Below are 22276 nucleotides of genomic sequence, written 5' to 3' on the forward strand. Positions count from 1 at the left end.
TTGAACTTGACCCCACCTCAAAGAATCGCTTGCCTTTGCCTTTGCCTTGGCCCATCTGGAATCCACACCAAGAGTCAAAGTGAAATAAAATGCCAACACAAGCTGAAAGACAAAGCCCCACACCGCTCCTGCCCACCCCGGCTCCGCAGGCATGACCACAGTGAGGGGTTAGTACACAGGCTTCCAGCCTTTCTCCTGCATCCACGGTCCTCCTGGGCTGGAACAGAGCTCTTTCCAATGTCAGTGTCAACCTCCGTCCAATGTTAAAGTCAACAGAGAAATTATGTGTGTGTGGCTATATCGTATATTTCACAAAACTGGGATTATACATACCATGCAGCAAACTATTTTTTGTACTCATCAGTAATTGTGTACAAGGGCAGTCTGCAGAGCCTGCTGTGGAGAGATGCCCTGCTCCATTGTCCCAGCTGGACTCTGGTGCAACCCCGCCCAAACTGGCCAATGATATGCCCTGGCCCTAATTCTACTCCAACACCCCTGGATCTCAACTCGGTCCTTCCTCAGCCTGCCCCAGCTCTCTGACACCATTATTTTGACCACAATTTATTTTATTCAATAAGTACTTTTTCAGCATGCGTAACATGGTAAACATGTAGTTTAAATTGTTGTTGTTTAGTTGCTAAGTTGTATCTGACTCTTTGTGACCCTGGACTGCAGCACGCCAGGCTTCCCTGTCCTTCACTATCTGCCAGAGTTGGCTCAGACTCATATCCATTGAGTCGGTGATGCCATCCAACCATCTCATCCTCTGTTGCCCACTTCTCTTGCCCTCAATCTTTCCCAGCATCAGGGTGTTTTCCAATGAGTCGGCTTACGATGTAATAAACACAGGCGCAAAGTAGTTCTGAGGGTTTCATCAACATGAACACATTTAACTCATTGCAGCCCAATGAGAGAAGCATGCTTATTATCTTCCCTGTTCTACAGAGGGGGAAACTGAGGCACAGAGAGGTTCTCGTGCAGAGGCTCACAGCCAGTCTATGGCAGGCCCAGGCCATGGGCTAAAACGTGTCTACTCCCAACCATCACACCAGCAGTTCTCAAATGTAAGTGTGTATCAGAATTCTGCAGAGAGGCTTGTTCAAACACAGATTGCCAGGCCCCTGCCCTGGAGTTTATCACATAGTGGGTCTGGCATAGGGCCTGAGAATCTTCATCTCCAGCAAGTACCCGAGTGATGCTGACACTGCTGGTCCGGGAAGCACACTCGGGCAGTCCTTGCGTCACACGCCACGGCCCTTTCCAACGGACCCCTTGCTTATGAGCCACGGCGCCTCCCGAGCCTGGCTCTTGAGTGCAGGGTGTTCTATCCCCGCTGTGGGATAAAGGCCTTGTTCATGCTGACAAGCACAGGGCCTGTCAAACAAACGAAGGATCTCAGTGTGGACCTGGTTTATCTGCTGCAACCTAAACAGTTCCTGGGAATCAAAGGCTGTTTTTACCTCCTGTGATGGTCTTTTGCCTCCCCCCAAAAGGGTCCTCGAAACATCTCCTTCTCCAAAGCTGTGAGCAAAGGAATAACTCAGCAGGTTTGGACAGCTGTCCACAGCCTACATGTTCCAAAGAAAAGTGTGGCCCTTGACTAGCTCCCGGGAGGTAACTTTGAGCCTTGGAATGGCCTGCCCAATGAGTGTCTTGGTTTACTTGGAGCTGGGGGCCATTCCACATAGTTTACAATAAAGATGTGATTTATGGTGGGGGCCTTGGGCCATGTTGTATCAACATGACCTGTGGGTCAAGGAATTAGGGGCTGTGATCAATCATATGGCCAGTCAGCCATGCCTATGCGATCAATTCCTGATAAAAACCTGGAAATCCAGGCTCGGGCAAGCCCCCCTGGCTGGGCTACTCCCCAGGTGTTGTCACGCATCGTTGCTGGGAGAATCAAGCACTGTCTGCACGGCTGCCCTGGGAGATGATGGCCGGAAGCTCGAAATGTTGTCTCTCAGACCCTGCCCTGTGCCCCTTTCTCCACTGCCGGTTTTTATCTATGTCCTTTAACTGTAACAAACAGCGGCTGGGAGTATAACAGCTTTGCCAAGTTCAGTGAGTTCTAGCAAATCACAGAGCCTGAGGGTGATCTCATGGTCCCCCCAGACACAACTGCTCCTCACTGAATCAGTGGGCAGTTATGCCGTACAGCCTGAGGACCAGGCTTTAGCCCTAGTCCCACCAGCTGGGCCCAGCTCTGCCCATTCTCTCCAGACTTCCTAGTCCTGTGGCCAGAGGTAGCCTGGGCTTTATGGAGGGCATTTATCATCCACCATTCATTTCCCTCTATAGAAAAATACAAGCATCCCCTTCGATGTAACACCAGGTAAACATTCCAGGTGCCAAGTAAAGTCCCAGGTAACATCTCAGAAACCCGGTAACATCCTCAGCATAAGATAATGTCCCAGGAACCAAGTAATATCTTAGGAACAAGATAATGTTCCGGGAAGCAGGTAACATCCTGGGTACCAGATAATGTCTCAGGAACCAGATGACGTCCCAGAAACCAGGTAACATCCTGGGTATCATGTTACATTCCAGGTATCAGGTAACATCCCAGGAACCAGGTAACATCCTGGGAACCAGGTAATGTCTCAGGAACCAGATGACATCCCAGGAACCAGGTAACATCCTGGGTACCCCGTAACATTCCAGGTATCAGGTAACATCCCAGGAACCAGGTAACATCCTGGGTATCACGTTCCATTCCAGGTATCAGGTAACATCTCAGGAACCAGGTAACATGCTGGGAACCAGGTAACGTCTCAGGAACCAGATAACACCCCAGGAACCAGGTAACATCCTGGGTACCCCGTAACATTCCAGGTATCAGGTAACATCCCAGGAACCAGGTAACATCCTGGGTATCACGTTACATTCCAGGTATCAGGTAACATCCCAGGAACCAGGTAACATCCTGGGACCCAGGTAATGTCTCAGGAACCAGATAACACCCCAGGAACCAGGTAACATCCTGGGTACCCCGTAACATCCCGGAAACCGTGGCGCCCCAGGGCCTTACCTGCCGGTGACCTCGATGTTGGAGATGGCGTAGAAGTACTTGTAGAGGTTCTCCCGCTGCACGTAGGTGCCGCCCAACGCCGGCCGCAGCAGCCTCATGCGCAGGTCGGTGAGGGTGAAGAACTCCTTGAGGCCCTTGGCGCTCTCCAGCCGCGTGTACAGGTTGTCCATGTTGCGCAGGTCGGGGCCGGCGAAGATGGCGAAGCGGTCCCGCACCTCGAAGCGCACGAGCTTCTCCTTCTTGGAGCCGGCCCAGCGCGAGTACTCCTCGGTGCAGAGCACCCGGTGCGCGCCCGACGCCGACAGGTCGCGCGCCCGCCGCGCGGGCATGCCGAAGGCCTCCATGCAGTCCTCCGCGTAGAACTGGTAGGGCTGCCACGTCCGCCCGTTGTCCAGCGACTTCTCCAGGACCATGACGGTGGGCCGGCCGTACTCGAAAGTAACAACCACGTCGTCCGTCAGCTCCACGCTCTTGTTCCACGACAGAGTGATGTTGGCCTCCAGCGGGCTGGGGTAGCGGCTCCACGTGACGCTCTGCCAGTAGGTGGCCAGGCCCTCGTCCTCCCAGTCGAACATCAGCCGGGGCGGGTGGGCCAGGTCTGGGTTGGAGGCGTCACACTCGTTGCTACACAGGTAGGGGTTCTCCTGCAAGTGGTGGGGGGGAAGCGGGGTAGACCAGGATGGGCGCTGGCTCCTCTGGGTGGGTGGGGACTGGGAGCCCTGGCCCCGCCCAGCCCCTGCCGGTGTCCAGAGGTCTCAGAGCCTGTGCTCCAGGGTCTGAGCACCAGGAAGCCTCTCTTTCCTGAAATCCGTAAAACACATGCAGCTCTAGGGCCTTCCCAGAAAACACATCTGTTTCTACTCTAAGCACAGACAAGCAAGAAAGGTGGGAGCTAGTCACCGCTCCACGACTGTCTGTGGCTCCCCACAGCCTGGAGGATAATGCCCTATGTCTTTCCTGCAATGCCCTGACCTCCTCCCTCTGTGCTGGGGGCCTCTGTGCTTCCTGGCCTCCGACCTGAGCACGCCTGTCCTCCATGCCTCCCGTGTCTGTGCCTCTGAGCCTTTGCGGATGGTGTTCCCTGTCCCCCACGTGCCCTTCCACCCTCTATCTGCCTCCAAATGCCTGCTCACACTCTTGACTCCTGAATCGCCTCCTACACAGAGACACCTTCCCAACCCTTTGAACAGCACAGTCAGTAGCCATGGGAGGGGCGGTGGAAGGAGTCAAAGTCTCCTGGTGCCCATTTCCCTCCTGTTTAGTGTCTCACCTTGGAGGTGCACAGTGGGGAGCATTAGCTCCGTGCCCCAGATGGAGACACCCGGGCTCGGGAAGGTGGTGGCCCTGGCCCCAAGACCCTGTGAGGAGCAACAGGGGTCTGTCTGTCACAGGAGCTTGCTCCCTGTCCCCAGAGCCTGCCTGTCCGCTTCACCCACAGCCTGGGCACACTGGGTGTTGACTGGTCCCTCTCAAAGAGGTACATCTGGTGGGAGGTCCTTTCCGGGTCCCTGGCACATGGCTGGTGGGCCCCGTGGGGGACACTGGCTGGGAAAGGCGGGGCACAGCTCCCACTTGCTTCCTCTCCTCCCCAACGCCCCCACGTCCGAAAGCTGGCAGCCCACTCCCAGGCCCAGCCCGCTCCAGCTGGGGCTCCCCTCCTCGGTAGTTCAGACCCCACCCCCCTGGGTCTGGTCCACCATGTGAACTCACCCAGAGGCCTGAAAATCTAACGCAGTGGTTGCCCGGGGTGGGAGAGATGAAAGGGGGGACCCGGAGGATTTTTAGGGCGGCGAAACCCTCTAGTACGATCCTGTCGTGGTGGAGAAATGGTCCATCTGTCCAAACCCGCAGAATGTACAACACCGAGAGTAAAGCTTCCTGTCGGTGTGGACTTGGGGTAATCACGACACGTCTGGTTAACAAAGGCGCCGCGCTAACGTGAGCTGTTAATAATGGGGGAATTGTGTGGGGAAACGGGCCTTAGGAGCTCTCTGGACTGCCTGCTCCATTTTCAATAAACCTCAGACTGCTCTGAAAAGTAAAGTCTATTAATTAAAAGGAAAAACTGTCACTAAGAGCCGCATGCGCCCCAGACCAATTGCAGCTTCTTTTGATGAATATTTCAGGTCCCCGGTTTGCTCAGAAACAAAGCGGCCTGAATCTGAGTTAAAGCCTCGCGTTCTAAAATGAGGCGTTCAGCTCCCGGGGCAGTGGGCGCCTCGCCTCCTGGGGGGCTGAGCCTGCATCACTGCGGCGACCTCAGGCCATCACCTTTGAAGCCCGTTCATGGAGGGCCAGATCCCAGTCCTCCCCAGGGATCCTCAGTGGGCAGGCTGGCCCCAGGGTTTACTGGGGCAGGTTCCACCAAAATAGCTCTGTCTTGGCCTCCTGTGGCGCCTGCCCACTCCACCTGCTCAGTCCTGCGGATTCGCAGGACCGGGAAACTTGGAGGAGAGGGGAACATCAAGTCCACTGAGCAGATGGGGAAACTGAGGCCCAGGGCGGGGCAGGACCGCCCCCGCCTCCCTGAAGGTGGGAGGGGCTTTTGGATGAGCCCTCCTCCGTCCTGGACCACCCCAGGGGTGACCTGGAGCTCCATTGACCTCACACACAACACACGGGAGAGGGGCCCGGCTTAGCTCACAGGGGTCCGAGCTTCCTCGCACTCCGGCCCGTGATCCTTCGATGTTGCCCTGAGCAGGGAGGGGCTGAGAGCCCCATGGGGATGGCTCAGGGGCCCGCAGCAGCCAGGCCTGGTGATGAGAGCGGGGCGGGCCGCCAGGGCTGGAGGACGCAGGCCTGCCTGGGGGGACACACCCTGCCCGGGCCCTGGGCCGCCCACAGCAGAATGGGCTCTGGTTGTGACATGTGGGCAGATGTCCCCGAGCTCACAGCTGGACACTGGGGACCGGAAGACACAGTCTGCACCGGGGCGGGGGGGGGGCCTTCCCTCCCCCCAACCCAGCCATCACCCTCTTTCCACAGCTCCCCCTTCTGCCGCCCCCGCCACCTCGTTAAGGACTAAGCTGTGTCTCCCCCCAAATCCATATGTTGAAGCCTTAGCCCCCAGGACCTCCAAATTTGTATTTTTGACTGTAATTAATTGACTGTGTTAATTTGACAGCTTTTGGAGACACAGGGCCTTGAAAAGTGATGACATTAAAAGGAGGCCGTTAGGTGGCCCCTAGTCCAAGTCTGTTGTTATTGTTTATTCACCAAGTCGTGTCAAAGTCTGCGACCCCATAGACCGTAGCCCGCCAGGCTCCTCTGTCCGTGGGATTTCCCAGGCGAGAATACTGGAGTGGGTTGCCATTTCCTTCTCCAGGGAATCTTCCCAACCCAGGGATCGAACCTGCGCCTCCTCCATTGGCAGGTGGATTCTTTACCCCTGAGTCACCACCTGCCTGGGTTCTTACAAGAAGGGAAAGTGTGGACACAGAGAGCTACCTGGGGCTTGTGCACACAGGGAAATGAGCTTGTGAAGAAGCAGCTGGAGGCAAGTCAAGGGAGATGCCTCAGAAGATACCAGCCTGCCTTGGTCTTCAAGGGTCAGACACGCCTTGACCTTGAACTTCCAGCTCCAGAACCTAAGAGAATAATTTCTGTGGTTTAAGCCCAGGCCCTAGCAAACTAGTATGTGCCTTATCCCAGGTCAGCAGAGACTGGGTCAGGGCGGAAAGAGCCACCAGAAGCTCTCTCTGGGGCCCTCCTCCACCAGCCCGCTTCTTGGTCAGCTGGCACCAGCTGGCATCACGCTCCCCTGCCCACTTGGAAAGTTATCCACCCAGCACTGAAGCTGTCTCACCCTCTCTCACCTCTGAGCTTTACACCTGGAGCCACTTTCCCTCTTCTGGGTTTTTTTAGAGAGTCGTTCCTGATGTACCTCCTCCAGGAAGCCCGCCTTGTCTGATTCATCTTTGAACCCAGTTCCCTCATCACAGGATTGTTAGTGTGTTTATCTGGGCCAGTGTGGTGAAGCCTCCGTCCAGGGCCTGGACCTCAGTAAACACTAGTGTGAAGTGGAAGTCGCTAGTCGTGTCCGACTCTTTGTGATCCCATAGACGATACAATCCATGGAATTCTCCAGGCCAGAATACTGGAGTGGGTAGCCTTTCCCTTCTCCAGGGGATCTTCCCAACCCAGGGATCGAACCCAGGTCTCCGCATTGCAGGCGGATTCTTTACCAGCTGAGCCACAAGGGAAGACCAAGGGATAGTTATTGTTACCCTATTAACTAGTTATTAATAGAAGATAATTACATTGATAGTAATAGATCTCATAGTGAATGTTGAGAGTATTTCTGTCCACCCCCAGCTGCTGTCAATCACTCACACCTCACCTCTCCCCCTTCTCCATCCCCCTGTCTACCCTCCCTCACCTCCCCAGCTCCCGGGGTCCCCACTGAAGACTGCACCAGCCTGTCTGTCATCAGGAAGACGGACGTGGCCAGCTCTGCCAAGGGACGGGGGCTCCAACCTGGCTGCGGGCACTAAGCTGCCCTAACCTGCAGGGCCCGCCGGCCCCCCGCCCCCTGGCCCCGGGAAGCAGATGGTCAGAAACTAATGAATCAGCCTGTGTATTTACCAGCCCCGCGCCTGCTGCGGAGCAGGCTTAATCAACAGCGAGTACAATAAATAAATCCCAAGCCATCGCCAACACAATTCCTCTCTCCTGTCTCCCTTCTTTCTCCCACCGCCCTCCCACCCCAAGGTCTCGGAATTCTGTTTAACCATTTAGGGAACAGGGTGCCTCCTGCTGAAGGCGGCTTTGTGGCCCACGGTCTTTCCCAAGCACCGTGGACTCACATTCTCCTTTTCCTCCTGTTCTGCACCAGGGAGGATTCCGAGGAACCAGCCTGGGATGCAAGTCCGAGTCCCCAACCCTGAGCGCTGCGGCATCTGATGGCTGACTGCTCTGTGCTTGAGGGAGGGGCCGGCTGGAGGGCCAGCCCTTGCCAGCCTCCTAAGTCTGCACATTTCCACTCAGCTCTATGAGATCAGATTAACTAATGATGAAACAAACCATCAAGATAAACTGGCCTAATACCAGGGAGAAAGAGCCAGCGATGTTTGGGGCACACGCTTAACTTTTCAGGATAACACTGGAGCCATCCTTTGAAATTATCAAACGTAGCAGTCATTGTTTCTTTAGACATGAGTATCACACACACACACACACACACAAATCTTACCGCTGATTGAAGGCCTTGGGATTTGTTCTAGAAAAGTGTAACACACCACATTTTCTACTCAGGGGACTCATGGAACCCCATCTTCCCAGTTAGGAACCCCTGTTCTGGGGTCAGACAGTTGGTTTTAGGGTGTGAAAGCCTTGGGCTCAATCTCAGCTCAATTCTTTGAGACTCATCCCATATCTTGTGAGATAATCTGTATGAAATGCCCATAAAAAGCCCCCAAATGGTAGCAGTTATTATTAAACAGTAGCTTCACGTACACGAGGTCAAGGGCTTTGTCAGCAACCTTCCCCTGCCCTTCACTGGGAAGCTGGGAAGTTCGCACACAGACACGGACCACAGTGGGGACTGCAGGCTTGAAGGAGTGTGAGGACTGTGACAGTCAGTGTGTAACCACTGTGGGCCGGAGTGGGCTGGGCCCTCCACATCCAAGCTGGCTGCATCCTCCCGGCACCCCAGGAGGGAGGTCACTTCCATTTCCCAGATGAGAAACCAAGTAGCTGCCAGCCCCAGCATCACCCATCATCTCTGGACCCTGCAAGCATCTTAGCGAGGAAATCCTGGGGAAACCGGGCTCGTCCGTCTCTACAGACACGAAGGCAAGTCACCTGCGTGGTGGGGTAGCGAGAGAGGTGGAGGGCGAGGGGAGCCAGCCCGCACACCAGGACCAGACAAGAACCGGGTGGAGCCCAGCGTCCTGCATGGACACTGAGCAGGAGTCTCCTGGACCAGCTCGGCTACAGAGAAACACCTCATACCAGGCTTTTCATTGAAGAGACTTTGCAACTATCTCTTAATGCTTTTGCTTCTGTGATATTTTGTTTTGTACAAAGGGTGCAGCTGGAGTCAGAGGCGAGGTTGTAAACAGCAGAGATAAGCTACCAGCAACACATACCATTAAGTGGGAAAGCTGACTGTTAGGAGAGCAGGAATGGAGGTGATCTGCTTGGAGGATGTCTGGCTACTTGGGCGCCCAAGGAGCCCGTGGACGGGCCATCACTGGAACTGTAACCAAGTCTCAGGAGGAGGAATAAGCAGCTTCATGCAGACTGGTCTTCCCATCCAAACGTCTTGGGGCTAAATCACACCATTGCCGGATGCTGCCAAAGCTGGTGGGTCTTTGCAGAGCAGCGGTGGGGCGGGAAGGGCTTTGCCCTGGGTAGCTGGGAGGACGAGTACAGTGGCCTGGCCTCTCACTGGACACTTGGTGGGAGCCTCAGTGGCCTCCCCACGTCCGCCCCCACTGCAGCCCAGAGCTTGGCACTCCCTGGGGACTCAGAGAAGCGCTGTCCAATGAAGGGAAGTCCAGTGAGGCCGAGAATGCTGCCTTCAAGAGCGGCCCTGAGGGTTATACCAGGTACCACGTGGCGAGCGCTTCGTGTGGCCAGGGCTCACGGACAGCGGGTGTAGGGAGTGTATTCAAGGGCAAGCCATGGCCACACTAAGCCCTGCGTGTGCTTTATCCTGGACAACGGGGTCCTTTCGCAAAAGAAGGGGACCGAGCTACGTCTCAAGGTCACAGGGCTCTGCAGTGGCCGAGGTGGGACCGGAAGCCAGGGTGTCAGGCTTGGAGACAAGTCAGGAAGTGTGTCCCTCCCTCAAAAGGAAAGGCCGCTGGCGTCCCAGGCCTGCGCCTCTCCCCCGGGACTCGGGTGCTACCGGGGCGTGTGGGCGGCCCCAGGGAACAGTTTAGCAGCTGACAGGTTTTTTTGAATCTGTCTGCTAGAGTTGCCGGCTGAAGTCTCATCCTCAGCCCGTCAACCTCAGCTGGGGCTGGGGCATCTCTGGGTGGGAGGCTGGATTTGGGCGGGGCGGCGGGAGCTGCCAGGGAGACCCCGGGGCCAGGGGGGCTGGGGTGAGGACACCGAGCATGGAGGTCCTGGGAGGGATGCTTAGGGGAGTCAGAGCAGCACAGAACAGGCAGGAGCAAAAGCGGAGAGGAGCCAACCCACGGTGGAGCTCGGCCCACCCTCCCCCTTGGATGATGCTTCTAGAACTTTGGGGGTAAACTCTCTGGGGCCTGGGCGCTGACCCCTGGGGTCATGGAGTTGGGATCCTGGAGACAGTCCCTAGCCCCGCATGTGACCTTGGGTGGGACCTGGCCCTGTCTGTGCCTCGGTTTCCCCGTTCACAAAACGACCGAGCTCTGACTCTGACCTCCCCAGCTCCAAGTTCCTCAGCGGGAAGGAAGGACGCGGAGGCACCCCCCACCCCCTCATCTCAGGGACAAAGCCAGGGTGCCGGGGGAATTCTCCTTAACAAATTATTTCCTATTTATTGGTAAGAAAAGTTGCAGCGGGGATAAATTATTAACAAATCGGAAACGGAGATTCTGTTGGGAGCTGGTTCTAATTCTAGCTGCCCTGAGGTCTCTAATTCTCTTCTCCCTCCCCCGGCTCCTAACTCGTCTGCCCCCCCACCCCACCCCCACGCTGCTTCTCCTTCTGTGGTTTCATTGATCCCAGTTCCGCCTCGAGCTGCCCCCCACCTCATCCTCCAGGCTTCTCTCCCATCCCCTTTTTGGTTTCCTTTGTGAGCAAAAGCCCTGGACGGCAGCAAGGTCACCCCTCCCTGCTCGTGAATCAGCGGAAACTGACCTGTGTTATTTCAGGGCCAGAGCGGCAGCTGGCCAGGGAGGCGCCTCTTGTATTTTTCAGGTTTTGTTTCTCATTGGTGCCATTTCTTCCCAGCCTGGCTGTCACTCAGGCAGAGGAAGGCATCTTCCTGGGGCTCATCCATCCTGGCAGTGAGTCTCCAGAAGTCACAGTGATGCCTCATCCCCAGCCCAGACCCTGATCCCAGGCCAGCCATGGTGGGCATCTCCTGGTCCAAGGTCCGCCTCGGACCCAGAGTCTCAGGCCACCTCCTGAGCCCGGCCAGGCCTGGCCGTAACCAAGGAAAGGCATCTCAGTTCTGCAGAGATGAGCCCCCCACTCTGCTCCTGGCCCCATTTCACTTCAACCCTGCCCACATTTACCTCTTTCCAGAACCTTCTGTGATTGAGACTGGACTCTGGGATGCAGGGGCCAGATCTGGCTCACCCTTGCCACTCCCACCCCCAGCACTGATTTGATAAATATTTCCAAACTCGGTGAGGATCCTTGACAGTTGGCTCTAAGGATGGTATCTGTTGAGCAGTTATTCAACTCGCCCTTTGTAGATTCCATTGCTGCAGCGCAGCTCAGAGCGGGCATCACCCAGGGAGGATGGCGTTACCGAGGGGAGTGGGAAGTGACCGGCCCAGGTGCTGTTTCAGCAGCCGGACAGGGACTTGGTTCCTTAGTCCTCCTCCCTCCACGCTGGGTTCCCCACCAGACCCAGCTGGCGAGCCTTCCTGATGACCTGAGATGTCAGGCCGTCCTGTGGACAAGCTGTCCCTGAGTGGGGCAAGGATGCAGTATCAAACACCCCTTCCCACCACGACTGACCCAGAACGACCATCTGTCAGCTGAACAGCCAGAGGGGGTGGGGTGGGGTCTTGCCAAGGTGCTGTCCTGGCTAGACAAGGGTTAATCTCTCCAGGAACTCAAAATTGTATTTCTTAAAAAAAAAAAAAAAAAAAAAACTTCACTTGGTCCTAGGCATATGTAGATTCTTCCCACGGCCAGATTTCTAGGAACATTTGGGGTGGGAAACTCTATTCCAGCTGGAGTGCCTGGGAGTGATCCCTGTGGACCCCCCAGTCACCTACTGCATCCCAGCGCCTCGCCGGGTACCGCATGACTGACCAGATCCACGTGGGCATCTGTCTCAGACAAGGGATGGCACCTCTTCATTTGCATACCCCTCACGACAGGGGACTCATTACTATAAAAAGCAGATAGGCCAATCTGGACTGCTGGCTCCTTAGAAATTTGGGCGATATATTTTGACTCTCACTCTGCATATTTCCTTCGCTCCAGACCCCCTGTCTTCTATGCATTTATCCTTGTTTTCTCTAGTTATACAGTAAACAGTTTCTAATTGATTAGAGAAAGGAGAGTGAGAGGCCAGATTAGCCCAGGCCCTCCTCCTCCCCCATGTTAGGAGCTCAAACGCTTTCCCACCAGGGCCAGCGGGCGGCTCAGCCACTCTTCCCCACCTCCTCCCCGCGCACACAGACTCCACCTGTTCATCCAAGGAGCCGCCTGCCTGGCAGCTGCCCGGCCTCCCTCCGTCCTGCCAGCCCACCCCCACTCCCCATCCGAGGCTCTCGCCACCCAAACAGCCCAACGCTTTTGTTGAACGTTGTTTTAAAAAAGTAAATAAAAAGTACATCAGGAGAGAGGGAACGACAAAAGGAAGAGAGAGGAAGCAGGGACGGGGTGGGGGGAGGGTGCAGAGAGGCAGAAGAGCTGCATTCAGAGAAGCTGGGTGAAGTGCATTATTGATTCAGGACTTAGAAAATGCTTAGAGCGAGGGAAAAGCGTCCTGCTCTTTAAAAGCCTGTGCAAAGCAGAAGCTAGACACCGGCAGCCTTCCCAAAGAGGGCCTGCTCTGCTGACATGAATATTTTATCACGGAGGGGGAAAAAAATGTGGCCTGGAGGATTCAGTGGGGTGGGGGCCAGGCGGCGGGTGGCCCCCTCCGAGGGGCCAGGCTGGGGCGCCCAGGGGAGCTGCCCTCCCCAGACCCCGGGGCCCTTGCAGAGCCCCTCTCTGGCTCTCTGCAAGCTGCCCCTGGCTTTCCTGCTGAAGAGCCATGGGGCCCAAAAGAGGCCCAGGAGTGGTGGGGACACCGGCTGAAACGGGGGAGCCTGGGAGGGTCCAGGGGGCTGAGGTTGAATGTTCATTGAGCCTGGCAGCCCCCTCCCCTAACCTTTGCCCTGTCCACCCCCTTGGCCTCCCCACCCCGACCCGCTCTAGAGAACACCCCCCCACTCTCCCCAAACCACCGCCCCACCCCCGCCCCCCACCGTGTTTCAGCTCCTGCGACACCCCAGAGCACTCTCTCTGGATAAATCCCAAACCCAAGCTGGTCCAGGCTCCGCAGGCCTCGCCCACCTATTTCACCCCTCATCTCCCCTTGCTTCCGTTTTTCTTTTTTAAACTTCCCTACTGAGTCTTTTCCTTAGCCCCAGGCATGGAGACCAAGATTTTTAGGGTGAAATTTCCTTTCCTCTCATCTAATAACCATTTCAAAAGAGGGAGATGGAGGCACCGATAGGTTAGAAAACCTATTCAGCATCACTTTGCTGAGAAAAGGGCAGAACTGGGGTTAGAAGCTTGAAAATAATAGACTCTGTCGAGAGCCCGCTGTGCTGCCCTCCTGCTTCCCTGGTGTAGAGTCGTTCCAGGTTTAGGGAAGATGAAATGAACTTGTGCCATGGAAGTCTTTGTCTGCAAAATGTATAGAGGACTTCCCTGGTGGTCCAGTGGTTCAGAATCCGCCCGCCAATGCAGGGAATGCCGGTTCGATCCCTGGTCCAGGAGGATCCCACATGCTGGGGAGCAGCTAAGCCCATGTGCCACAACTACTGAGCCTGTGCTTTAGAGGCTGAGAGCCACAACTACTGAAGCCCGGCGCCCTAGAGCCGGCGCTCCGCAGAGAGGGGAGCCCCTGCAATGAGAAGCCTGCGCGCCGCGACTAGAGAGCAGCCCTCACTTGCCCAAACTAGAGAAAGACCCCGTTCAGCAACGAAGACCCAGCACAGCCTAGACAAATAAATTTAGAAAGCTGAAACACAAGCAAACCCTAACGGATCATTTTATGATCTTATTGAAGCCAACTTCCCGCCTTATTTTGGATCCTCAAGTTTCCCCTTCCTTTCCTGAAGCTTACCAGCTCAGCCTTGCCCACCCCCATCCCACCTGGGCTTTCCCACCTCTGTCCGAAGCTCCTCCCCCCTCTCCTCTGCAGGTGTCTGCTACCCCTCCCTTCCTCCGACAACACCCCGGCTGGCCACCATGCCCTTTCCCAAGGCATCTCATCAGTTTTCCTTAGCGACTTCTTTGGTTCATTACCGTGTGGCCCCTCACGTGCAAGATGCTTAACTAAGGTTTGCAGAGTGACTCCCCCTCCCTGGCGGGTCGCCTCTCTGGGTCCTTCGCGTTGGGAAGGTGGTGTCAGGAGTGGACGCAGCACCCAGACAGATGCGATCTGCCTGAACCAAGAGCCACAAGTCAAGACTTTCTAAGTTTCTTCTTGTTGGTCTCTGAGGAGTCAAGAAGCGACCAGGTAGAGGAAAGAGAAAGAAGTGGCTGGGCTTGCCCCACCTCCCCGGCATACCTGGACAAACGTTTTACTTTACTCTATGGAGGAAGCCCTTGGTGGGAATGGGAGTGGCAAGGCTGAGCTGTAAGCTTTCATTCATCTACTCCTTCACTTATTCAACAACGATCTCTAATGTCCTCTGTGTGCAAGGTGGTCCTCAAGACGCAGTCATCAGAACTGGCTGTCCATCAAAATCCTTGGGAAGAGGAGGGGGATAAGAATATTTCTGGGCCCTAAGACCGGAAATTCTCTGGAAAGTGATGGACCAACCTACCAACCAACCAATTAAAACCTGCTGCAGTGACTCAGATGCCTGGCCAGCTCGGGAGGCCTGGTACAGCTGATCCCAAGAAGGGCTCATGAACAGTGATGTGGGCCCAGCTGCCAACATCACCCCTGCTTTATAGGTGAGGGGACTGAGGCCCCCGGAGGTCAGGCACTGACTCAAAGTCATATCTGCAGTAACTTGGGCACTTTCACCCCTTATGGAAGCATTTTTAAATATTTATTTGTGAGGGTGCAAGGGGTCTTAGTCATGGCATGTGGAACCTTTGATCTTCCTTGCAGCAGGCGGGATCTTTAGTGGTGGCATGCAGGATCTCGTTCCCTGACCAGGGATCGAACCCAGGCTCCCTGCATTGGGAGCGTGGAGATTTAGCCACTGGACCACCAGGGAAGTCCCCCTTGTGGCAGCATTGACCACTATGCTGTGACCCCCGGAGTATGGCACTGATGACAAACCAGAAGGGAAACTGGGTGGGAGGGTCAGGAAAGTTTCTGGAGGAGGTGGGATTTCAGAAGGACAGGCCCAGAAGGACGGGTGGACTGGATATGGACAGGTGGAGGGAGACCCCTGGGCTGTGAGGAGGATGCCCTATGTAGTGGGATCAAGCGAACATGCAGGAGCCGCAGGGAGAGAGGGGTTAATGAGCTGGGTTGGACCAGGAGCCTGGTGGGGAGCTGGAGATAAGGCCAAAGGGGAGGCCTGGAGCCAGCGTGCAGCCTTGACATTTAGCAGCTGCAGGGAAAGCCCTGATTCTGGCCAGGCAGCCTCCTTCCAGAAAGAGAGGGTAAGAACCTGGGAGCACAGGGCAAGGCAGAAGCCAGCGCCCTTCAAGTCCCAGGAAGCCAGAGCAAGGATGGGGTGCCTGAAGCTTGGATGTAGGGGAAAATTCTGAGAGCAACCTCTCTTCCCCTCTGGTCTTTGAATTAAAAAAATAAAAAATAAAAATAGATGCTTAAGATTGAAAGACAAGATGCTCATAGCTGGAAGGGAACCAGTGTGGTCCTGGGCAAGACTGAAATTTGGTTCTCAAACTTGGCTGCCTCCTGGGACCACCTGGGAAGCTTGAATAAATCCTTAGCCCAAGCCCACCCCAGAGACTCTGGGGTAGGTGGTGGGGCTGCAGTCCCAGCAGGTTGGGGGGATGTTAAGAGCACCCGGGTGAGTCCACTGGCTCAGCTGCGGACCACTCCAGTGGTGGGGGGCCTGGAAGGAGCCAAAAGTCGGCACAGCTCCCTGGGCCCTGCCTTCTCCACTCCTCTGGAGGCCCAGCTGCCCATCTGGGTTTGGGGCCTTCAGGAAGGCTGTCCCAAGGGTTAGGAGACGCAGAACTAAAGGAAGAGAGAGCCCCAAAGCTGAACCCCCATTCCTGCTGTGGGAACATCCTGACAGTGGTTTTCATGTTGACTAACCTGGGGGCACCCCAGACAAACCACATCAGACCCTCGGGGGGTAGGTCCCTTCCCAGGACACTCCCACGTGCAGCCAAGGTCGAGGCCAGAGGACCCTGCGACGGGACATTTCTCCATCTCGGGGCGGCCCCTGGCTCCCCACCCCGCTTTCCTTCCCTTCCTCGCCCCCTCCCCGAGGCAGGGAGGCGGCCCGTCCCTCGGGGACCTCAGTTGGGCCGCAGAGGTCTGCCCGGTGCAGGCAGACGCCTCGCTTCCCCTCCTCCCCGACACTGCACTCCTCGCCACCCTCTATTTTTAGGTCCATTATTGTCCATTCTTGGGTGTTTTTTTTTTTTTTTCCCCCACTCCTTCCCCAGAAAAAAACAGATCAGATTCCTCCAGGCAAAGCCATCTCATCTCCCCGGAGTTGGTACGTGGGGGCACGCACGCGGCCAAATAGACAAGAAATAAGTGAATTATCAAATAAGTGGATTAAGCAGACTCCGTGGTGTCTCAGAGGACAGGAGGGGTGGGCAAAATGCTCTGGTCCCTCTTCCCCAGCCCTCCTTCCTTGGGCTGCCAGGGTGTGCTGGGGGAGGAGAGGCAGACAGGGGCGGTACACGCCCACATGTATGTGAGCACACACACATAGAACAACTGCCTCAATCTAACCGTGAGAGAGACTCAGAGCGCCTCAGGGCAGCTAAGCAGCCTGGTTAGGAGCCAGGCACTGGGTCTAGGCAGCCGGGGGTGGAGGTGCCAGGCTCCTCTACTCAGACGCTGTGTGACTTTGGGCAAGTGGCTTAACCTCTCTGAGCCTCGGGTTCCTCATATTCAAAATGGATATAAATATAGGATCTATTCTTACGTTGAACCCCGGAGGGTTCAACGAGCTACATTAGGTCAAGGGCTCGGTATGCAGTAGGCACTCACTAAATGTAAGCTGTTACTGGTCTGAGGAGCTTCCAGATGGCTCAGTGGTAAAGAGTCTGCCTGCCAATGCAGGAGATGCAGGAGACATGAGTTCGATCCCTGAGTTGGGAAGATTTCCTGGAGAGGGGAATGGCAACCCAGTCCAGTATTCTTGCCTGGGAAACCCCATGGACAGAGGAGCCTGATGGGCTGCAGCCCGTGGGTCACAAAGAGCTGGACACAACTCAGAGACTGAGCAGGCACGCTGCTGTCTGCAGAGGTGGATCAAGAAGATGCTCAGACAACGGGCCCAGTCAGTCGAGAAGACAAACGGTAGTTTTCCTGAGTGTAAGGGCTCCCAGAGGGACCACAGGGGCCCAAGGGTGGACTCAGGGTGGTCTGCGGAGCCTGTGAGATTTGCAACTCTGTGTGTGTGTGTGCATTGGTCTAGGAAGAGCACCCTGAATTCTCAAAGGGGCTGGGACCCCTCCAGAGTAGGAGGCCCTGCCCTGGGGTTTGGGGGCTGAGGTATGCTGGGGTCCTGCCTTTGTCCACCCCCTCTGGGTCCCCAAGTGCCTGGGATGTTGCTGCTCTCTCCACGCCTCTCCATCTTCCTCTCTCTAAGTATCAAAGTCCCGAAAGCCAGAAGCAGAATCTGGGGGTGCAGTGTGACCTGGAGGGTGGATACGCAGACCCCCTCTGGGAAAGGCAGGGAATTTACATCCCGAAGTGGGGTGAGACCTGAGGGCACCCAGCCCCTGGCAGTCAATCCAGTGTGGAGCCCAGACCCAGCACGATGCCGGCCCGGGAGCCCTTGGCCAGGGGTTCTCGATCGCGCCTGGGGCGGGGACAGGGGGTGTGCCCTGGGGCCTGCTGGCTTCTCCTTCCGCTGTCACCTGCCTTTGCTACCTCTAGATGCCCCAGCCGGAGGGGACAATTCAAGGACCTGCAGTCCCCCCAATGGGCATCATGAGCTTTCTGTGGGCTCAGGCAGAGGGGGCGCTGCCGCGGCTGATGGGGCCACCGCAGGCTCCATCTCTCATTCACCTCCTTTTCACCTTTTGCCCAACAACACATTTCTGCTACGACTGAGGAGCAATGCCCAGGTCGTGTTTCATTTCCTTTTATTTCCCTGGTCGACACTTGGAGTCGGACGAACAACTCAGGCAGCAGAAGGAGCTGGAATGAGGGACCGAGGGGGTCCTAATGGTCTCAAAGCCCCCAGGATAAACTGCTGCGAGAGAAGGGTGTCTGGTCCTTAAAGACGGGCCCAGGGCCCTTTAATAGGAGGGGTAGCTCTGAAAGCCCCAGGCATAGATCTGAGGGCCCATAAACTCGGCTTTAATTCCTTCCTACCCATGAGGCCTTGAGAGGGGAGGTGACCCTTCTGGGGCTGCACCTTGGGACCGCGGGTCCCCGCGGACAGCCGGTCAGACCTTCGACAAGGCAGCATGGGACAGTGGCCAAGGCCCCAGAGACAGTCCTGGCCTTGTCACTGCTGTGCAAACTTGGGTAAGCCTCTGCACCTCTCTGAGCCTCCCTCTCCTCATCTGCAATATGAGGAGTGTTGTGGACTGATACAAACGCTACACGCGGCGCTTGCAGGGTGCCCGGCACACAGGGAGGTCTCGGGAAACAGCAGGCTAATCCGGCGAGACAGGGCGGGCAGAAAACACACCAGTAGGTGGTGAGCCACGAGACACACACGCGTGTGTCCCCGGCTCTTGGTTCCTGAAGCTCCCAGCTGAGGGCTGGGCACACACACCCCGCTCCTGAGGGCGGAAGGTGACCCCCGAGGCTGACTTGACCGTGATCCCTAACATTCTGCCCCCCAGCCTGCCTCCCCCCCGGCCTGGCCCGTCTGCCACAAACATCCCCTTCTGGTCCACCTTCCGTGGCGCTGCCACAGCAAGAACCACGGCTTGTGGGCGGGTCAGGGCAGGGGCCTTAGGGGCCCCAAGGCTTACAAGAGCCGACTCTGAGCAGGACTGGGTCACGGGGGGCTGCACACAGGCAGAGAGCTCACCTCCACAGGCCAGAGAGCAAACGCTGACCTTGAGGCCACACCGCCCTGAAGGTGCCGCTCAGGCACTTCCTGGGAGGCCAGCCGCCAATGCTGCCACAGCAAAGATCCAGCACGGCCAGGAAAAAAGAAAACTCAACAGACAGACAAACAAAACACCCTAAAGGGCAGAATCCAGAGAGCGAGGGATGATCTGTAGGATGGGGGAAATATTAGCAAATCATACACCTGATAAGGATTTAGTATCCGGAATATATTAAAAAACACGTAAAACTCAACAACCTAAAGACAGCCCAATGCAAAACTGGGCAAAAAGACTTGAGTATACATTTCTCCAAAGAAGATGTACAGATGGCCCGTGAGAACGTAATACCAGCATCGTTAGTTAGCAGAGAAACACAAATCAAGACCCCAATGCAATATGAGTTCATACCAACCGGTTAGCCATTATAATAAAAAAGAAAACTGGAAAGTAACAAGTGTTGGCAGGGACATGGAGACATTGGACCCCTTGTAACAGTGCTGGTAAGAATGTAAAATGGTGCAACTGTTCTGAAAAACAGTTTGGCAGTTGCTCAAAAACTTAAATCTAAAATTACCACGTGTGCGTGTGTTAGTCGCTCAGTCGTGTCTGCCTCTTTGTGACCCCATGGACTGTAGCTCGCCAGACTCCTCTGTGGATGGAATTCTCCGGGCAAGAATACTAGAATGGGTTGCTATTCCCTTCTCCAGGGGATCTTCCCAACCCAGGGGTCAAACTCAGGTCTCCCGCATTGCAGGCAGATTCTTTACCATCTGATCGCCAGGGAAGCCCAATATGACCCAGCAATTCCCCTCCTAGGTATAGCCCCAAGAGAAATGAAACCATAGGTCCACACAAAAACTTGTACGTAAATGTTCATAACAATATGATTCATAATAGCCAAAAAGTGGAAACAATCCACATGCCCATCAACTAATGAATGGATAAACAACATGTGGTAGAGCACACGATGGAACATTATTCAGCTAGAAAAAAGAGCAAGGTACTGGTACACGCTATAATATAGATGAAGCTCAAGAATATGATGCTGAGTGAAGGAAGCCAGATTAAAAAGTCACACTTTGTCTTGGTCGATTTAAAAGACGTGTCTGGAATGGGCAAATGCATGAGCTAGAAAGCAGACTAATGATTGCCAAGCGCTGGGGACGGAGGAATGGGGCGTGGCTGCTGAGAGACATGGGATTTCCTTTCAGAAAATGATGAAAATGTCTTGGAAATAGAGATGTTGGTTGTGCAACATTGTGAATGCGCTAAATGCCACTGAACTGTACATTTAAAAACGGCTAAAAAGGCAGATTCTATGTTATACATTTTTTATCCCAACCTTTAAAAAATTAATGGTTAATCATGTTATGTGACTATCATCGCAATTATTTTCAATGAAAAAATATTTTTAAAGTGCCTTCATCACAAGAAAATAAAAATTGTAACTGTGAGTATATGGTGATAGATATAAACTAAACTTAGAGTGCTAATTCTTTCGTAATAGTTTTTTGGTTTTTTGGCTGCATGTGGGATCTTAGTTCCCCAAGCAGTGATCAAACCCACACCCCCTGCACAGGAAGGGCAGAGTCTTAACCACTGGACCACTGGGGAATTCCCTCCTTTTGCAATATGTACCTGTATCAAATCATTATGTTGTACACCTAAAACTGATAGAATGTTCTATGTCAATTACACCTCAATTAATTTTTTTAAAAAGAATTTAGAAGCAGACACCAAAGGGAAATGATGTGATGTACCATTATATCTTTAGCACTCAGCTTTGTTTTTCCTTGTTTTGATTTTCCTTTAATAGAATACTATAATAAAGGGATTGGAACTTGGAAATAAAATATCCCACTGCTGCGCTGAGCACAGGAAATGCATTCAGAGCCCCTCTATCTGCAATGGAAACCCCCCCCCCCCCGCCCCCGTTTTGTCAGTTTTTGACCAAGTCTGAACTCCGGCATAGGTTTTCCCCAAACTCTGAGAACGCATCTACGATCACGCAGCGACGCTGGATGAAGTGGTTAACCTAGCCAAACCTCATTGCACAGCTGGGGACACTTGGCTAAGGGGCTGTCCTTGCCCAGAGGAGACTCTGGAGGGGGTCCAGCACCACCCAGCCCCCATCATTCACTCCAACTGCTCTGACACACCACTCCCTGGCCCCCTTCCCCCTGCCAGCCGTTGGTGTGTGCTTGGGGAATTAGAAACACATTTTCATATATTTAAGCAAATCTGCTGTGATGATTAAAAAAAAAAAATCAGAACCTGCAAACCGAAGCCGAACAGAACCATGCATCGTCTGCCGTTTCCCACTTTCTCCAACACTCCTGTTCTCTCCAGGAAGGAGCCAGGCCTCCTCGTGGGCCACGTGGGCCCTGGCCAGACCTGAGGCAGGAGAGCCTGGGGCCCGGGCTGTGGGTCCGGAACACAGCCTGGACCCCCTTCCTGGGGTGGTGATGGCTGGCTGGTGTGGTGATGGCTGGCTGGTAAGGGGGAGGGGCTGCAGCTTGGCACCTGCTTCTTGGAGCCTGCCAAGCTCCCGTTCCAGCCCCAGGACTTGCATGCCCCATGGGCCTCCTCGGGTCTCTGCCTGCCCAGGGCTCTTCTCCTCCTCCCCTCCTCCCCCGACACCCTGGGTCTAATCCGTCTGACACTGGAGAGTGGTTAGGAGCCAGGCAGAGAAGGCTGAATCCCAGCTCCACCAACAGTGGGCCGTGGGGAGCCTTGGTCCATCTCTCCATCCAGGGCACAGCGACAGCCCCGCCCAAGGCTTACAGGGCAGGGGCTTTGATGAAACCAACAGGCCAAGTGGCCTGTCCCCTCCCCTGTCATCCACACGCTCTCCCCTGATGTCACCTGGACCCCCTTCCTGCACCTCCGAATTGCAATTCCTGCTGCTCCCACCATCGCTCTTCTGAATCCTTCCAGCCCCTCAAGGTCACAGACCACCCTGGTGCCCAGCCCCCCGCCTCTGAACTCCCACCGCACACAAGCCAAACCTCGTTGCACAGCTGGGGAAACCTGGCTAAGGGGCTGTCCTTGCTGCGCGGAGACCCTGGCGGGGGCCCAGCTCCAGCCAGCCCCCATCCTTCCGGCTCTCTGCTCTGACACACCACTCCCTGGCCCCCTTCGCCCTGCCAGCACGCTTACACACTGGGCTCCTGGGCTCCTCTTCCGTTAAAGTCCACTTTTACTCCTTGTGTTGCTCAAGCT

General features: G+C 55.2%; 1 protein-coding gene across 9 annotated transcripts in view; it reads right to left on the minus strand.

The window, feature by feature from the left end:
* The window catches only part of NTNG2 (netrin G2), a 73221-nt gene that overhangs the window by 38900 nt on the left and 12045 nt on the right, over positions 1 to 22276 (minus strand). For all 9 annotated transcript variants that reach the window (XM_043917117.1, XM_043917116.1, XM_043917115.1 and 6 more), the window contains one exon: positions 3035 to 3678. In XM_043917117.1, the coding sequence (XP_043773052.1) occupies positions 3035 to 3678 (644 nt within the window). The remainder of the gene's footprint in view (positions 1 to 3034; positions 3679 to 22276) is intronic.

This window comes from Cervus elaphus, chromosome 11 (genome assembly GCF_910594005.1).
Source record: "Cervus elaphus chromosome 11, mCerEla1.1, whole genome shotgun sequence".
Taxonomy (NCBI): domain Eukaryota; kingdom Metazoa; phylum Chordata; class Mammalia; order Artiodactyla; family Cervidae; genus Cervus; species Cervus elaphus.